The sequence below is a fragment of the Astyanax mexicanus genome, chromosome 7 (assembly GCF_023375975.1).
Source record: "Astyanax mexicanus isolate ESR-SI-001 chromosome 7, AstMex3_surface, whole genome shotgun sequence".
Lineage (NCBI taxonomy): Eukaryota > Metazoa > Chordata > Actinopteri > Characiformes > Acestrorhamphidae > Astyanax > Astyanax mexicanus.
Window position 1 is genome coordinate 34,956,708 of NC_064414.1, and position 19,417 is coordinate 34,976,124.

At 39.8% G+C, this 19,417-nt stretch overlaps 1 protein-coding gene across 13 annotated transcripts in view; it reads right to left on the reverse strand.

Moving 5' to 3' along the window:
* tacc2 (transforming, acidic coiled-coil containing protein 2) overlaps positions 1-19,196 on the reverse strand; it is an 83,291-nt gene extending 64,095 nt beyond the window's left edge. For 7 of the 13 annotated variants that reach the window (XM_049481819.1, XM_049481827.1, XM_049481823.1 and 4 more), the window contains exons 1-3: positions 12,737-19,185; positions 10,637-10,738; positions 1,873-2,505 (exon numbers count right to left, since the gene is read on the reverse strand). In XM_049481819.1, the coding sequence (XP_049337776.1) occupies positions 1,873-2,505; positions 10,637-10,738; positions 12,737-18,702 (6,701 nt within the window). In that variant the 5' untranslated portion in view covers positions 18,703-19,185. Of the gene's footprint in view, positions 1-1,872; positions 2,506-10,636; positions 10,739-12,736 lie in introns of all 13 variants that reach the window. The other 6 variants (XM_049481826.1, XM_049481825.1, XM_022684725.2 and 3 more) reach the window with 3 other exon arrangements.
* Positions 19,197-19,417: the final 221 nt, after the last annotated feature.

Consider the following 19,417-nt stretch of genomic DNA (forward strand, 5'->3'; position numbering starts at 1 on the left):
TCCTATAGTCGTTTTTTTGTCCACAGTGAAACTAACTGAGCAGAGGCTTCATTTTCCTAAACAGACAGCTGTAACCTCACATTCAATTTTGTGATAAACAAATCAGCACCATCACAGTCAATAGGTAACCTTGTACCTTTTTTTGTCCCTTTTAATAGCATATAAAAAACACCAGCTGCCCACTAAAATGAACATTTTGTGGTAAATAGGAACTTACCAATACAAGCAAACTTTAAAACCAATACCAGCAGTTTCAGAGATCCTATGTAATATAAAGCAGTGTAACCAAAAGGGAAAGTGGCATTTCTGACTGGAGAGCTGTATGTATTTCTCATGTACATCCAAACATATGCAAAAGTTCAAAATATTTTTCTTCTTTTTTTATATATACTGTACTGTAAAAGTCACAAAATAAAATAAATAAATAAATAAATAAATGAATAAATGAATTAAGTTATACTTTCTATACATAGAAGGACACTTCACAATCACATTTTACACTCAATCAATTACACTTTATTTACACACACATGTGAAAAACATGAGCAGCCAATCACACAAAGCATCCATCAGGTACCAAAGAAGTTGACCCAGCACCAATCCATTACCAATCCACGCCAATCCATATATGGGCATACAGTCACAAACATATTCATACTTACACCCACTCACACACATACCAGGACAATTTAGAGCAGGGGTCGGCAATTAAGTTTGGTATTATCTAAGCCATACCGTGTCGGGCCACAACAAAAAAAAATCTGTTTTGGAAAATTAAGTGTAATAGGATGGAGTGCTATAGACTAGTAGCTCTCCAGCCCAGAGGGTTGTTGAACCCAATTGCAGAACAGTTGATCTCAAAGCAAAAATACAAGAAGAAAGGAAAAAATAAATAAATAAACACACCTCTCCTCACACGGGATCGATCCCGTGTCATCAGGGTCATAGTCCAACACACTTCCGCTGCCCCGGCTGGCGAATTAAGACACAGCTAAAAAATACGCCCTTATAGGGAGATAGAGAGCCCAAAAAACGGGCGGAAAAACAAGAGTGGGCAGAAACTAAAGTCATGCAGAGTGCGACAGACAGTCAGGGGAGTAATATAAACAAAAGCTTGCCAGAGAAGCATTTTATTTTATTGTATTTTATTTTTCTCATTGTCGTTGATTATAGCTCAAAAAACTCATGGGCCAGATGTTTCATGCTTGCAGGCCACATCTGACCCTTGATTTAGAGCATCCAATTGAAAGGATCTCCATGTTTTTGGACTGTAGGAGGAAAACTGAGTCTCTGGAGGAAACCCACAAGAACATGGGTAGAACATTAAAACTCCACCCAGATAGGGACTTGAACCCAAGTGCTGTGGGTCAAATAAGCTAACCAATTAGCCACCATGCTGCCCATTATGAATTCTAAATCTGAAATCTACTACATAAAACAAATGTAGTCTTATGCCTCATGTAGTTCACTCTATAATGATCAAAATACTACATGAGATTTAGCCAAAATCATCCACACATTGTGATGCCAGTGTTATCACAACGATCAATTTTTCCCTTCACACACCAACAAGAATCCTCTTTTACCTAGAGTCGTTTTTTTTTTTTGTCCACAGCAAAGCCAAGTAACCTGAGGCAGCATTTTCCTAAACAAACAACTGCAACCTCCTAATATATTCAGTGATAAACAAATCAGCACCATATGTCCCCCTTTTCCATTAAATAGTACATGAAAACAGCTGCTCTCTACTATGTGTGAACAGGAAACTTTTAACATTACAAGCAAACTTTAAAATCATTACACTCACAATGTTATAAGATCATCTGTGCAATGATAAAACACCACAGTGTGAAAGAAAGAAAAACGTCATACCTTGCTGGAGGAGCTTGGAGCTGTTCAGGCTTGAGGTGGTTGTGGGGAACAGACTGGGTCTGAGGTGAGTTGTTAGATGGAGGAACAGCTTCAGCCTTGGGCTCAAGTTCAGGTTTGAGCTCAGGCTTTGGTTCAGGATCGGGTTCAGGCTCACACTTGGGTTCAGGCTTGGGTTCAGGATCAGGTTTAGGCTCACGGTTAGATTGGATCTCAGGATTTAGTACAGGCTTGGGCTCAAGTTCAGGTTCAGGCTCACGGTTAGGCTGGATCTCAGGCTTGGGTTCAGACTTGGATTCAGGCTTTAGTACAGGCTTGGGTTCAGGATCAGGTTCAGACTCACACCACTTCGGCTGGATCTCAGGCTTGGGTTCAGGCTTGACTACAGGTACAGGTTCAGGCTCAGGCTCAGGCCGACACTGAGGCTCCGGCTCAGGCTTGGATTCAAGCTCGGCCTCAGGCACGAGCTCAGGCTCAGAGGGAGCCCTCTCTGGGGGTGTGGGAGGTGGGGTGGGGAACTCTGAGCTGTCGTGGAGCAGGTGATCAGGGGGTGGAGGGAAGAGGAAGTCTTCCTCTGGGGGTGGTGGGAAAGTGGGGCTAGGTTCACTCTCTTCAGCTGCTTCTTTCTCCGGAGATCTGCACAACACACATACATGGAGGGGTGAGGAGGGCAACTTTACTACATAAGATATAGCTCACTTTAGAACTATTATCATTATGTAATAGAAGTGTAGGGTGCTGTTATTTCTAAAAACATGCAGCAACATAGAGGACATTTCACTCTTAACTGGTTTTGCTACAACAACAATCTGTGAGATTAATCGTCAATCCCTCCGAGTGGCTGATGCATGGGTACACTGGATTAAGGTCTATCAAAACTTCAGCAATGATTTTGGAATTTTTTATGTGCACTGGAGTGTACTGCCCATGCATTAACTCATCTTTCTCTTTAGAACAGACACTGACACAGCACTTTTGCACGGATGCTCTTATACAAAGAGACTCACAATCTGAATCTTACAACACAGGTGGGTGAATGTAGCACCAAGTGTCTTACAACAGAGTCTAATGTAGAGTGTAGGGTGTAGAGTGGTGAGCTTGCCTGATCGGGGAATGAAACCCACAGTATGTCTATCACAGGGAAGACAGTGTTGTTATCCACTACACTACTACAACAACCACTACTGGATTCTAGGGTTGTACTGCCAAAAAACTGTGACACAATATACATTAGAATCCAGGGTTTCTGATTTAATACATACTATGGTTTGTTGTGATACTGTAAGCAAGACAATATTTGCATTATTTTACATTAAACCGGACTTAAAAGAAAAGGTTTTTTTTCCCATCCAATTAGGACAGCAGAATATGAACAGGAAGAGACAGAACATCCACATGTATCTAGCACCTGAGCTTTTTTAACACAACACAAATATTTTCTATGAATCTTGTAATGTAAACTATAACATATTTTTTACACTCCAACCAGCTTTAATGCTGGTACATGGTCAGACAGTGTGTTAAACAGAAATCATTAGAAAGCAGTGCATATTGTTAACCCATTCCTACACACACCCATTACACAAACCAAAACAATGCCTAGGGCTGGGCAAAATGGTATATTGTATATTATATATAAATATATAGCTATGGAAAAAAATAAGAGACCACTTAAAAATGTTGAGTTTCTTTGATTTTACCAAATTGAAAACCTTTGGAATATAATCAAGAGAAAGATGGATGATCACAAGCCATCAAACCAAGCTGAACTGATTGAATTGTTGCACCAGGAGTGGCATAAAGTTATCCAAAAGCAGTGTTTAAGACTGGTGGAGGAGAACATGCCAAGATGCATGAAAACCGTGACTAAAAAACAGGGTTATTCCACCAAATATTGATTCTGAACTCTTAAAACTTTATTAATATGAACTTGTTTTCTCTGCAAATGAATGCTCTAATATTTCTATTTGGAATTTGGGAGAAATGTTGTCCGTAGTTTATATATATATATATATATATATATATATATATATATATATATATATATATATATATATATATATATATATATATATAAACAATGCTCATTAAAAAAATTACCTATAAATAGTAAAATCAGAGAAACAGATTCAGAAAATGAAGTGGTTTCTTAATTTTTTTCCAGAGCTGTATGTAAGTATTCAACCCTAATGTTGAATAATTACTTTGTAATCCATTTAATCCATACTCAGTACAGTGACTTTAACTCAAATTTAGTTGCACTTCATCCAATAACTGGACTAATTACACTCTCTGTAATGAAATGTGTAGTTGTTTCAAATTCTGTTGCACTTCATCCAATTTAACTGGACTAAATACTCTCGCTGTAATGAAATGTGTAGCTGTTTAGAGTTTAGCACTGATGATATCCATAACATGCTCCTAAAAGGAAGTTGTGTATAGCAATAACACCATTTATACTTCATAATACTGTCATATCGCCCACCCCAAACAAAGCCTAAAAACTCACTATGAACAACATTTTTCTTTAAAGAAAAATGGCTTTTTTATTCAGTCTAGAAGCCAAACCCATTAAGCATGCAGTTGTATTGTATCTATGCCGAACAAACCGTACAACACCACTATTTTTGTCATCCATCATGATTGGTATTGGGCAGAGGAAGCTGGCAAAAGCCCAAGTGGGTGTTATCAGAGAAGCGCTCTAATCGGACAGACGGGCCTCCAGCTGCTCGTGGTAGGGGCCTGCCTCCTGACGGACTCTAAAAATATACCTCACTCACTGGAGCCAGACTCCACACCTCCACACTCCCTCAGCAACTGCACATAGCACAGCACTGGCCTGTCAGCCACACATGCAGCATCCTGTAATCAACACGTAACAGCCTCATCCGCGGCATAATCCTCTCTGAACGATGAAAAGCATTTCATTATTTTGCTACTGTCTGCCGTGAGGTTCATCAGGATGTCTGTCTGAATGTCTGTGCTGCTCTAAGGGAAGCAGAAAGAAAGGAATCTTGAGAAAGAGAAGGCAAGAGGCAAAGTTACACAGTGTTCTTTCTTTCTATGGCATAGACACACACACACTCACACACACACATACTCACACACATACTCTCACATACAAATGCTCTCCCACAAGCATGCACGCTTCCACACCCTAATCTCCAGGGAACAGCTGTATCCTGAGAAATGGGCCTTAAGCCCTAGACAGTGTGTTTAATAGCAAACAGACTGCAATAAATAAAATTAGCTGAGTGAGCCAGCATTTACGCAGCTATTAAAACAACAATAATGCAACTGTCGCATGTCTTTTTTTCTTTCTTTCTTTTTTTCACACACTCCTCCAGAAGCTGTTTCTAGTAGTTTCTATTAGCCAGAGTACCTGATGTTGCACTGATGTTATCGGCTAATTGTGGCGCAGCGTGTTTGGATTTAAGTGCCAAAGGTTCTGATGGCGGTTCTGATTCTCAGATTCTCTTCGCTTAGTGTTCAAGTCAGCCAGAGGCCCACTGCTAAAACAAATAGCCCATATTTTGTATAGTATATACAGTATTATAGACGCTGCTTCTGCTTTCTATAGCACAATGATTGCAGGAAACAAACAGCATGTACTGCAATTTTATCCCCAATAGCACATTGGATAATTACTGTACAGTTCCCACAGCAACTGTTGCTAAGCTACCCAATCTGGTTTTTCGGTCAGTCTCACATTTCTCCGAGATATGTATCTACAACAGCTTGCTTAGTAACCACCTTGAGCATGCTTTGAGGTTAAATAGGTACACCACACACTTTCAATGGGTAGAATAGAACAGGATAGAAATGTGTTTAGCTGCTTATCTAGCTCTTGATTCACAAACAAAACATTCTGAGAGGATGCATTGCTTTGCTTATGATCAATCATAATGTAAAATGTATAATATGTCTACACAGTGGATCTTAAGCTACCAGATGGACCTTTATTTCAGATTCAGGTTTTTGTCAGATTGAAACAATTAGGACCAATTTATGAGACACGATTATTCTACAAAATAAGGTTGTGTAAAGTGTTTAACAGCAGTTGTTATAGCTAATTACAAAAGCACATGGCTAACACACTCCTATACTTACTTTTCCAACTTTCCCAACTTTCCGAGTTTATAAATAAGAAGTTCTCAAAATCATATAATAAGTCTGATGACACTTGATATAGAACAGTATTGTTTAAGTACTACCACTACAAAGGCCTTTTTTAGGGCAAAAAAGCACTAATATGACCTAAAATGACTCAGTTTATAATGTTTATATAAATGTTTATAGTGTTCTGAATGTATAAGCCTATATAGATAGTATTATTTCATCACTGTTTTTTTTTCCACTGTTGGACATAATTAATATCTGTTTTTACATTGAGGCAAAGCTTTATAATGAATGGGCCAATAGAAATGCTCCAAAATGTCTTGGAATTAAATCTTTGGTAACACTTCCTTAAATGGTGCATATTGAATATTCTGCTAACATTAAACTTAATATGCATTATATGCAATTCAACTCTATGTTAAATATAAATGATTCTTTGTTGCATGCAACACTACAGCTAATCCTAACCCTAAACTTAACCTAACACTTTTGCTAGTTACAAACAGGGCTGGGTCATAAGGTAAACATGTCATATCACAATATTTGAAAGCATTTTCACGACAGGGGATATTTGATATTGCAATATTTTATACCAGAAAAGGCAGATTTTAACAACTGTTCTCAAAAGCTGTCTCATTTTTAGCACTGTCATTTAAACTCAAAATGTTTTGCGTTAAATCCAATAAAACAGTAATAATTACACATTATTTTATCATAAAGTAGCATTACACAGTTCAGATTTAAAGTAATGTAATGTTTAGGTCAGGGATAGAGTTATATGCTAGAGAATTACTTTTAATGACCTTAAATGTAACTTGACAAAATAAAGACAAATAAAGCAATATCAAATTTTATAAAACTGAAACAAAGGCTTATAAATGTATTTCTGTCCCACGTAAAGTTAATAAAGTATTATTAAAGCTACTATTTAAATTATTATTAAGGTTATTAAAGACATTTTTCTTCACAACAGCTATGATATATTGCTTTAATCAAGACCAGTCTTTCTTAGAGTCAAGGAAACTTTGAGAACAGAAAAATGTTCTGTCTTGAAGAGCTCATCTAATACACAACAGGCTACCTACATGTCAAACAGTGTAAGAAATATGGATTTCAGACTGCAAGTAGTGAAGCCTGCTGACCACATTGAGGAGAACGCCCGCCTATTATTGTTATGGCGACTGGCAAGTGTGTGCAGATCCCACTCGGAGCCAGTGAGCATGGGATTATATATATATATTTATATATCTAGGCGTAATGGAGAGAGTGGAGAGAGAGCTGTACGGATGATGACTAGATTTCCATGCAAATTAATCAGTCCCACAGCATACTAAACAGTACTTTCCGTGATGACAGAGGCATTTAACTGTCAACACGTACTAAACGGGGTGATCAGACTGTGCATAGTAATTAGTTGTTTTAAAATAGGAATGAGAGAGAGAAGGAAGATAGAAAGAGAGAGGAATAGAGATGCAAAGCTTCTTTGTGACACGTTTAATCATGCTCCTACACGTTATCTCCCTCCCACTTTTCCTTAACATACAGTACCTCCCACCTTCCATCTGTTGAGGTCAGCACATACAGGCTGTAATTAACAGTACTTAGCATGCCAACATAGTGTTTCAGCTTCTGTGTGTGCTGAAACATTAGAGCTTCATCAAGGAAGAGAAATTTAAACTTTAAATTTCAGTACTAGAGTACAGCAGATCAGATCAGTACTTACCAAGCACAGAGTCTCCCAGGGCCAGTGAGAGTACAGTACAGCATGGAGAGTATTTTCTGTAGCCACTGCACTCCAAATACCACAGACAGCCACTTCACGGGCCTTCTCCCTCTCTCCCTTCCTCCCTTCCTCCCTCTCTCTGACTCTCTCATTCACTCACAGTAGAGTGCTGCTGTACTATGCCTTTTGTTCTAGACTGACAGGCTTCTAGGAATGACCTCATGAGAGGGTGTTGGTGCAAATAGCAAACACATATGTATGGCTGTGCACTCCCTCACACATACACACACATATGCGCACACACACATACACTCATGCATGCAGCCTAAATTCCTTGTGGTCCAAGTCTGACAGAGAGCCAGAGAGAATCTAACAGCTACAGTAGAACAGCCGTAATAAGCCAAAGACAATCTGAAACACCACCAGCACACAGTAATGTCTAACGTAAACTAAAAAAATAACCTCCTATTTAGAGGACAGACAATACTGAAACTCGAAATATGCTCATCTATTTGTCTAATTTTGTCGCATCCGCCCAATCTCTTCTAGCAATAAGCTGGGTCAAAAGCTCTGATTGACAAGCAGCAAGTGCTCCATTTCTTTACATGGTCAAAATGAAGCTCTATAACAACAGAATTTAGATTGAAGAGGCAAAAATATTGTCTCAGTCATGGACAAGACACATGTCTCCGAAACAGCAAGTTTACAGTAGATGGAAGACCTAAATAACTGTCATTGACAGTCAGTGTAACAAGACTATGTTATAAGTAATTTTGGAGCCTTTCTTTGGATTCAGTCTTAAAGAAACAGAGATTCCATCCAAACATTTTATAAATGTTATGTGCAGTTAGATCATTTTCACAGAAAAACATAAGTTTGGAGTGGTCCAGCGGACTAAAGCACGCCACTATGATTGCTGGGAGATCGCTGGTTTGAATCCTGTTTATGTACCTGCAGCTTGCCATCAGCTGCTGGAGTCCTGAGAGAGCACAATCATGCTAGTCTTCACCCTCCTGGCCCTGGGACATTACTAGTGATAATGGGAGTCCTAATGAGTGGGGTGGGTAACTGGCCTTGTAATTTAGGGATAAAATGGGTTATTAAATGTAAAAAAAAAAAAAAAAAAAAAACATTTTTTCCCTGTACAAAAAAATAAGTTGTTTCCTTCGACTACAAATATGTGGAAAAGAAGACTTTAGATGACATAAGGAGAAGCATCAAAACAAGCAGAACAGAGTTTCAAGTTGAACAGACTAGGAAAAAGGTTTTCACTGATAAGAAGGTTATTTTCTTTCTAATTTAAAGTTGCAATTTTGGAGATACTGTACATATGTTGCTTTAATCAAGATCTCAGAGTCAAACCTTAAGAAGAGAAAAATGGCCCGTCCAGAGGAGCTCACTTGATACACAACAGGCTACGCATGTCAAACAGTGTAAGAAATACGGATTTCAGACTGCAAGTAGCAAAACCTGTTGACCACATTTGGGAGAACACATGTATACTTTTATTATGGTGAGCGTGTACAGATCCACCTGGAGCCGACCATATTGTGCAGAGTGGACACTTTTGTACAGCTGACTAGTTTCACTGACAAATTAGTCTCAGAGAACACTTAGCAGCACTTTCTGCAATACAAAGTTTTAGATGGCTGCCATGATTGGGAGTGAAACAATCAAAGCAAGCAGAATGGAGAGATTTAACTCCTTAACTCTTTTTAGCAGCACCATCTTTACCCTGATTTACTATTTATTATTGTCTTTTTTATGGATGTTGCCAAGCAGTTCAAACCCACTTAGCCCACCTAGTAAGGGCTAACATCTTTGTGCTTTCCAGTGGACATCCTAAGTGTTTGTCAATTCATAAGAATAATAAAAATAAAATAAAAAACGAGAGTCCAAACAGACATGCCAGAAGTGCTGAGAGCTTGATACATAATCATTAAAACCTTTTTAATGATTGTCATTTTTCCAATTTGGCTTTAGAAATTAACATTTCCACCTCATCTTTTAGTTTGAAAGTCTTTCTGCAATATGTGCATTTTTTTTTTCATTTTGAACATTTCTATGCAGTCTTTTTATGCATATTTTTTAAAATGCACTAAAACTTGATGGATTTAAAACACACCTGTGTAAAATTAAAAAGATTCACACAGTCAAAACCTGAAAAACCACAATAATGAACATGTAATAGGGAAGTATTTGATATATAAAGATCAGCAAACAAACCTTTTGATAGGAATGTTAGAAACTGGTTACATTACACCAAATAAATATCTAAAATAATATTATGTAACAAAGATAATTAAACACTGCAATAAACAATGACGTCAATTCGACTTTTAAAATCTAAAAAATCAAAAAATCTTAGCATAACTTACCAGGATTTCAATTTCCTGCTGCATCCACAGTAAAAGACACTGACATTTATAATACATTAACTTACCTTCTCTATGCTCCATTAAGGCATCAGCTGCTAAGGAACTGTCTCCTCTGATTTCCCAGTAATGATGTCATTTCCTAAACTCTTGCATAAACTACCACTATACCGTGTGGTCTGACTGATTATCTCAACCAGCAGGGCCTGGTGTCTCTCTGCACAGCTTCGTGTGCAGTCTACAGATGTTTGTTAGAGCTTAGGAGTCAGATATTATTTTAATCCGATCACTTCTGTGATTTAAACTCAAGCCATCTGGAGCTTTAACCCAGCCCTGAATCAGTCTTAGAAGGAGATTACAAACTCTAACGGTCAAATCTTATCAGCATGTCAACATCAAAAGGGCAACTTTGGTGCTTTAGCATCGTTTATCCCTTTCAAGCCAGTTTCTGGGTAAAACATGTTATAGCTTATCGACTTTAAATTGCTGTAATGCCTTCTGTAAAAGAGTACAGTGCTGCATGTGGCAATATGGTGATATAACCTCTTACCTGCTGTCTGGTGGCTCGTCTAGCTGTTCTCTCACTGGGGGGATGCTCTCCTCTGTTGGTGTCTGGAAGTCAGCTTGAGGTGAATCGAGGCTCTCGAATGGTCTAGAGGGAAAGAAACAGAAGTACAAAAAGCAGATCGAGAGACGATTAACGTCCCAACCCAAAGATCCTATCAGCAATTGTTTACAGGCTGTGTGAGGGTGCGTTGTGTTTGTGGGTTGCTATATGAATGGGCCCTTTCTTGCCCTAAAGGGCATGAGTTGATGTCACTGCTGAGGTCACCTTCAAGGGATAATGGGCTGTAGTAGTACTTGTTCTCATCTCCATTTTTATCTCAAGATATCAAATATAAAATTAAACCCTGTACCCACTACACTGTAATTTAGGCCACGTAAGAGCCGTAAAGTTGGTATCTACTCTTGTTAAATTGATTTTAAATCAAAACAGGAACTGAGAAGTTGCGATTAGAAATGACATTTTCTGTGACAAACGCTATTATCAAAATCTAATCATCATGGTTACATAAGCAAACACTCCCACACTGCTATTGGATTAATATTTGGCAACTGAAAATATTAATAGTAACCGAAAATATAAGTATATAAAAAAAAGACTGAATAATTTATAGCTAACAATGACTCATTCAATGTAATTTTACATCATATTGCAGTGTTTTCAATAATGAGAGTATTTGTGCAGCAGCAGTGACAGACTCACACCCCCCTCCTCCTCCCCCTTTTTAGCACTGCCTATCAGAGCAGAGAGAGAGCCGGTGTTCTGACGAGTTATGCTATCCATTATGCTACTTACCGGCAAGCCCTGATCTATAATTTAATTTTTCTCAGCTGCATTAAACAATCTATGTTAACTGTTATACTGTTATTAATATTTACTTGAATGGTAAAAAATAATTAAGTTAAAATGAAATAAAATTTTATTATGAAATAAAAAATTATCAGGAGATCGCCGTTCGAATCCTGATCATCTAGCTTGTTATCGGCTACCAGAGCCCTGAGAAAGCACAATTGTCCTTGCTCTCTGGGTGGGTAGATAGCAGTCTCTCCCCACATCACTTCAAAGGATGATGTCGATCAGCACAAGGCGTCTGTGAGCTGATGTATCGGAACTGAGTCACTGCGCTTTCCTCCGAGTGACCTGTGATGGTACTCGGTAATGCTGCATCAGCAGCAGTTCGAAAAAAGAGGCGGTGGCTAACTTCGCATGTATCGGAGGCTAGTCTTCACCCTCCTGGTGAGTTGGGGCAACACTTTTGATAGGGGAAGTCCTAATAAGTGGGTTGGGTAATTGGCTGTATAAATTGGGGAGAAAATGGACTAAAAATATATATATATATATTAAAAAAAAGACAGACATTTTTTTTATCACCTCCTTATCTTTACCTTATCATTGATAGAGTGATTTTTCCCAATTATGTACACTTCCTATATTTCTGACTGGAGCTTTTTTTATAATATGGGGTTTAGCCTATTAAAATATCCCACATGCAGTTTTACTTCAGCAGCTTTACCTATAAATATGCACAGTTTGATAACATAGCACAATTTGCCAAAACATTAGCAAATAGCTATTTTTTTTTGCTCTACTTACATAAATTAAATAAAAAGGAAATTCATCAATTCTTACAGTGCTCTGGATGAGATAACACAATCTTCACAAACTGCCTATTTTGCTGCTGAACGATCCAAGCTGTACAGGATGAGCTGAGTCAGCTAACTTTAGCATCTGTTTGTTTCTCTGTGTAAATTTCACTGATTTGTGTGACTTAAGTATCACTGCTGGGGTAACTCATGACTAGAACTTAAGTGAATATTTGATGAACGTAGAAGAATTGCACTGCTGATGTAGACATTAAGAGCTAGCGAAATGTGTGACTAGAACAACACTGCTGATATAAATTCATGATTTGAACAGCAGTGCAATGCATTGTGCTTTGTTGGTACAAATGTCTGCTGGGATATTTTAATGTTTAATATTCTATTTACATTAAATATATTTGTATTAAGACTATACAATGTATTTAAAAGTGACACATTTAATGAAAACCTGAGGAAAAATAAAACATTTTCTAGGCTGCAGTACCTGTTTTCTGCAGTTCTTAGAGGGATCTCAGAGACAGACACTGCTTCTCTCATCTCTCTGATCCAGTTTGAACTCTCACAAGATCCTGTGACATCAGGCATCATCGTCTCTAAAGTGATCTCATTTGAAAGGCTAACATCTGTGCATGTGCTTTCTAAACCGCTCCCTATTTGTGATACACTTGTATTTGTATCTGTACGGAATGCTTCCTCTTCATGTTTTGATCCTCGACTGATGTCTACGCCACCATCAGTCATTTCCATTTTTTGTGATGCATCGCTGACTAGAATGACGGCCACTTCTCCATGTGAATCTCCATGTGAACTATCTGTTAGGTCATGGCTCACTCCACTCTCAGATTCTGACAGATTTTCACGTAGGATTTGAACGAAGGACTTTGTGGCCTCCTCACTGGGCTGTGCACTCAAACAAGTATTGAGTAACATCCGAGATGAGTCCTGTGAATTTGTCACAACAGAGACAGCGCTGGATTCAAGGCATACAGATGATTCAGAAATGAAGTGCCGCTTCATTTCAGTCTGAAATCCATCAGCGGTATCTGACTGTGTTTTTAATGTCACAGGCATAGAGGTCTCCTCCACATATTCAAGAGCCTTACTCTCATTTCCTTCCTTTCTATCTTTAAGATCAGGCTCTGATGACCTGGTCTTCGCACTTTCGCACATTTCTCTGAATTTCCTGTTCTCTGCAGGTTCATTCTTTCCATTCTCTTCACTATATCCACCTATTTCTTCCTTCCTGTGCTCCATCTGCTGTACTTTTGCTGAAATAGCTGCTTGTGTTGCCATATTTCTGTCTTCTTCTTTAGTCCCTGTACAGGTTTTTGGGCTAAATAACTCAATGTCCTGCTGTTGTTGGTTACTATGTGATAAGCTGGGGTCCACATTCTCCAATGCCATAGTCTCTGTCTGACTAGACTCCACAGGGTATAACTGAGCTTCATTTTTCATCATCTCCTTCTTTATTTCTTTTATGTCTTGAGAGGCCTCATTCATGTTGTCATTTTCTATTTTATTCTGAAGCACAGGATCCAACAAAGGAGTGGCAAGCTCAGGGGTTTTCTCAGGACCAAGCTTTACAGTAGATTCTGCCTCGTGTTGCTTAGACAGACTTTCAGGAGTTCCAGGAACAGTTGCCAATACAGTGCCAGTCTGACTGTTGCATTCTTTGGAACAATTGCTGTTGCCTAGAATGACCACACTAAAGGATTGGTCCTCTTCTTTGTGTGAGCTGCTAGAATTCTGAATTGGCTTTGTTGAATCATTTAAAGGCAGTTTAGCAGCATTACTGTGCTCAGTTAAAGTATCACCATGATCCAGATTTTCAGATTTATCTACTTTGAGATCTGATTGACTAGTACATTCCGGAGGTTCACGCTCATGCCCATTTGAAGACCCTGATAGTACAGGTTTAACCTCTTTTTCTTCAGGATTTGCCACTGTAGTGCTTGACAAATTATCCCCTTGAATTTCTGTTTGAGTGTTATTTATCTTTGCTTCATCTTTATACAAAGCAGATGTTACACTTTTAATTATGGAAGATACATTTTCAAGGTCTGATACTTTGGCTTCAAGTTCTTTTTCACTTTCCTTTTCATTATTTCCCAACAATGAGATGCTCTCAGAGTTTCCCAAACTGCTGCATACATTTTCAGCTCCTCCATTACTATCTGGAATCAATTTGATATCTTGATCTTGGGAACTAAGATCGTTCACCATAGTTTCTTCTTGACAAACACCTTCATGCATCTGTAAACCTTCACACAGCACTGCAGTGCACTGCAACTCCTGTGGTTGCTTTGGGCCTAGAGGTTGGAAATTCATATTCGGAACAGGACAATCCAATTCACTTAGTGTCTTCTGATCTTTTATCTGGTCAATCTCACAGCATGACTCCTGCACCACTGGCAGTGCCACAGACAGGTCCTGATCCATGAACGGATGAGCGCCCTCAATCAGTGACCTACCACAGCCCTGGTCTATGCTGGGAAGCCCTGGGGAAACTAAGCCAGGATCAGACAAAACAGTAGCCTTTAAAGTTTTTCCAGGAACTGTTTCATCTACGGGTTTTTCTTCTTTGTCATCCTTTTCTTTTGCCGTTTCCTTATGGTCCCCATGTTTCTTATTTGTATATTCTTTCTTTAGCTCTTCCTCAGATTTTCTATAGTTCTCAGTTTGCTCTGTGGAAGTATTTGTTTTTTCTTCTTTAAGGTCTTTAGCCACTTGCTCCTTCTCTGTGATTTGATTCTCAAATGAATTATATGGCTCATCACAATGCTTTTCATCCTCAGAGGCATTCTGTTTAACTGTGCTGTATTGTTCTTCAATCAACTGTATTTTTTCTTGCTGTCGTAAATGTGTCTTTCTTTGTATTTCTTCACTGTCATATTTATCATGTATTTCTTTGGTGTTTACCGGAATAAGCTGTTCAGGCCCAGCCAAAACAACAATATCATCTTTGACCACATTTTTAGCCATATTGCTGAGAGTTGAAGTGGTGACATCAAAGGCACTGGGTTGTGCTGTCACAGTGGAGATTGACTTGAAAGACTCAATCCTTGAGGATTCCTCAGGAATAAAGCTTTCTGTACCTCTTAAGGAATTCTGTGTAGAACTAGCCTGATTATCAGCACTGACATCTACTGAGCTGCTATGATCTGAGGAAAGGTCAATTGTATTTGCTGGTGACATCTTCCGATTAATTTTCTCATCATGATGATGAGTGCGACTGTGTAACAAGGTTTCATTATTTTGCTCAGTTTCTGGTTTTGTAAAACTCTCAATTATATCCTTTGTAGGTATAATAGCTGAATCACTTCCTTTACCAGTATTTGACTGCTTGTTTGAGACTTCAGTGTCCTCATTTATCATTACATCTTTCCTCTCACTTGGATTTCCATCATTATTTAGACTCTCTCCTGCCAAACCAGCCTTGTGCAGTTCAACGTTAATAGGTGCTAACTGGGATTTTTGCATGGAGGATTCAGGAGTAGTCATCACATTAGCTGCCAAGACATCTGTTGAAAATAATACATCATTTTGCTCCTTTTCTCCCTTTTTCTCTTCAGTCTTACAGTTTTCTTCAGTTTTTCTTACAGTATCACCTCTAGCTCCTGCTTCAACATCATTTCCATTGTTCAGAGTGCTGATTTTCTTATGGTCAGAGCTGAACTGCACTTCCTTTCCTGGGAAAGAAATGTCACAGTCATTAATGAACTCTATGTGACTCAGCATAGGGCCAGGCGGCCTGAGCACAATAGGCACTTTAGGATCACTTTGAATGTTGGGCAAGGAAATATTTCCTTCCAGCTGATCAAGCACATCCATAGCAGGGGAAGTAAGGTCTTTTGTCCCACCAAAATCCTTGGCAATTTCTGGGACTGCTTCATTGTCATGACCTGAATCTGTCTGATTTTTAAAGACTTGAATTTGGTCTTCTGGTTTTATTTGAGAACATATTTTTGAAACCTCTGGAGGATGGTCAGGTTGTTCTGATTTCTGGCTCTGCTGGGAAATGCCTGAACTGTTGTTAGTAGAAAGAACAGGCAGCGTATTGTCTGTTTCTGAGCCCTGAGATAATGGCACGGACAAAGAGAGAGGTTTTTCCTGATTTTGCAAGTCTTGAGTGTGGTCTTCAGGTTTTATTTGACAACATCCATTCAAAATAGCAGGGGTCTGTTCAGGTTCTGACTCCTGCCTCTGCTGGGATATGCATGCAGTGTTGTTAGTAGAGTAAACAGGTAGGTCATTCTCTGTTTCTGAGCCCTTAGAAGCAGATAAGAGAGGTTTTACCTCAGACATCATAGAAGACTCTTCAACACCTCCCGGTAAATTTGACTCATCCGTCAGCTCTGACTCCTGCTGTGTTCTGTCACTCAAGCATGTTTTGTCTCTTATAACTGCTACATCCACATTATATTCCACTGACTCAGGATCCTTTTCATTCACTTCTTTTATGGTGACGAAGACCCCTGTCTTTTTCTGTACATCTCCATCAGACACAATGGGGTCACCTCCCGGGTGCAAAACAGTGCAGGAAAGACCCTTGTTACTTTCTCTCTCTGGTACAGTGGTATCCTGCAATCCTGCATTGTGTTTTTCGCTAGTAGGCTCTGAAGAAAGTGCATCCTCTGGGCTATTATGAGTCATGCCTAGAGTTAAATTGATTGTTTGCTTCTCTGCCTCTTCATTTTCCTGAATAACTTCAAGATTTCTGCTTTCCTCAGCAGTGTTCAAAGCATTCATACTCACATTTGTAACTATTGGTTGTGAAGGCGTTCCCCCAGAACTCTTCCCAGTGACATTTTCAACAGTTTCATCTTTTGTATCATTGCCGTCATGTTTTTGAATAGTTTCATTCACAGCAGTCGTTCCTGTTTTTCTCAGAGCTTCCCAGGGACTCTCACTAGTTGTCGTCTTTTGGAGAGCTTCTGCTGGTCCAGTGCTTAAAAACCCTTGGAAGTTGAAGCTTGTCTCACTTACTGGATGATGTAGATTCTCATGAAACGTCAGTGGTGGAAGAGAAGCAAATCCATTTACCTTGCTGGACAACACAGTATTTTCATTTACGTTCCCTGGAGAGTCCACATTCTCGTTTGCACATGCAATACCTTCCACATTGCGAAAAGTTCCAGTAACATCCCTCATTTCCAGATGAGACGTAGATAGTGGGCGCTGATCTTCAATTCTCTGGATCGTGTCTTTTTCGGTCCCTTTCTTGACCATTCGTGTGCCACTATCTGGAGTTTGGGTCAACACAGAAGTACTCTGCACCTGTTGATCGCTGGCTTGTACTGCGGAATCTTTACCATCTGCAGAGGCTGCCGGGAGCTGTGATTTATCGCTGCTTGGCAGTTTTTCTTCCAATGCACTCTCAGTCCAACTCTCATTCAGATGAGCCTCGCTCTTTGTCGGAGCCTTTCTCGCTGTTTCTGTGGAGATGGACAGTGGAGAAGAGAGATTTGCAGAGCTGCAGGCTTCTGTTCGGCTGCTGGTTATAGGAGGTAAGGCTGTTTCAGCTCTGCATGTTGTGACGGAAGTGACAGGCTCACCTCTCTGCTGCGATGACACCATTGGCTGTGGGTTGTCATGGAGTGGATGCGTCTCAGTCTCTGTCAATGACAGTCCTTTGGTGTGGGCTGCCTGCTGTGTGAATACAGTCTGCACTCCTCCCTGCTCTCTCTCTCTCCCCTCCTCTTCACTCGCCTCCGTCCCTCCCTTTCCCTTTCTCTCCAGTGACTCAGAGCTCTTTCCCTTCCAGTCACGTCTGTCGTAAAGCCCTAACGGTGAGGTACTGATCACAGTCCTGTTCTCAGCATTCTTTGCGCTTGTCTCCTTTTCTGCAGTTGCAGAGAGAGTGCCCTTCCCTGGGGAGCCATCAACTGGCGGACCTCCTCCCTTCTTTTCATCCTTCTCAGAGCTGTGAGGCATTTTGCTGCTACAACCCACCTCAAATGTAGTTTCTACCTTCTCTGCTTTCTCTGTAGGTGAGCTGTTAGTCTCTGAAGAGATTTCAGAATTTTCATCAATCGATGCAATAATTTCACACTCTGTCCCTGCAGAACTCGGCAGAAGAGATTGGTCTGATTCTTGTAATTTCGTGATTTGAACTAAATTTTCTTTCCTTGGTGCTTTTAATGTTACTGTTGCTGCAGCTCTCTGGACTGCATCATCAATCTCCTTCTCACCCACCACTCGCTCAGATTCGATCATTTCTGGCATCGTGGGTGTTGTCAGTGGCAACGCAGATTCAACGGCCGGTGCTGAAGCCTCTTCAAGGGCACTCGCCTCCTCCTCCTCCTCCTCCTCTTCCTCTTTCTTCGCTTCAACACCAGCTTTGCTGATATTGCGTGTGTTCCCCCGCACTACTGTATATATGCCAACTTCACTGCCAAGACGAAACACATTCTCCGACTCCAAAGGACATGTGTCCAAACTGCGATTCATTTCCTGCCCATGTTCAGGCTTGGCATCAGCATATCCAAAATCAATTGCAGTGGTATCGGCAGATGCCTCAGGCACATGTTTCTCATCGTCAACCCCTCCTATTGAATGGTTGTGGTGTGTGGTTTCATGTTCTGATATTGACTCGCAGGGTTCAACTGTCTGACTGTGGTCACCCTGCTGCTGACTATCATGCAGATGGTCCAGTAAGGGGGCAGGTGTAGCCTCCAGCAGGGTAAAATGAGCCTGGTCAGACACAAGCTCTGGAGTAGAAGAGCAGATGGGCTTTACACGCTGTAAATCCAACTGTTCCAGGATGTCCACTCCCTCCCTTTGATTTTCTGAATTTGTCACAGATTCTATGTTTGTTTCAGACTGAATAAAGATTTGGGTCTGCTTTGCTGACTCTGCTTGTGCATTAAGTTCTGCTTCTGAATTCAGATTAGATTCATTACATGTGAAAGAATGCACTTGGGAGTCATCAATCACATCAATTAATGTAATATCTTCTTCTGATTTGGAACTCAGATTAGCAACATTAATATTTTCTGTGCTTTTGGCAAAACTGACCTGTGGGTCTTCTGGGAATCCAGCTGTTAGAATGCTTCCAATATCCTTTTGTGTACATGCCACATTTAAACCCACTTTTTCAGTCAAGTCTTGGTTTGTTAGCAAGACAACACCTTCCTTTGATTGAACCTGTGTGTGTGCCTCAGTG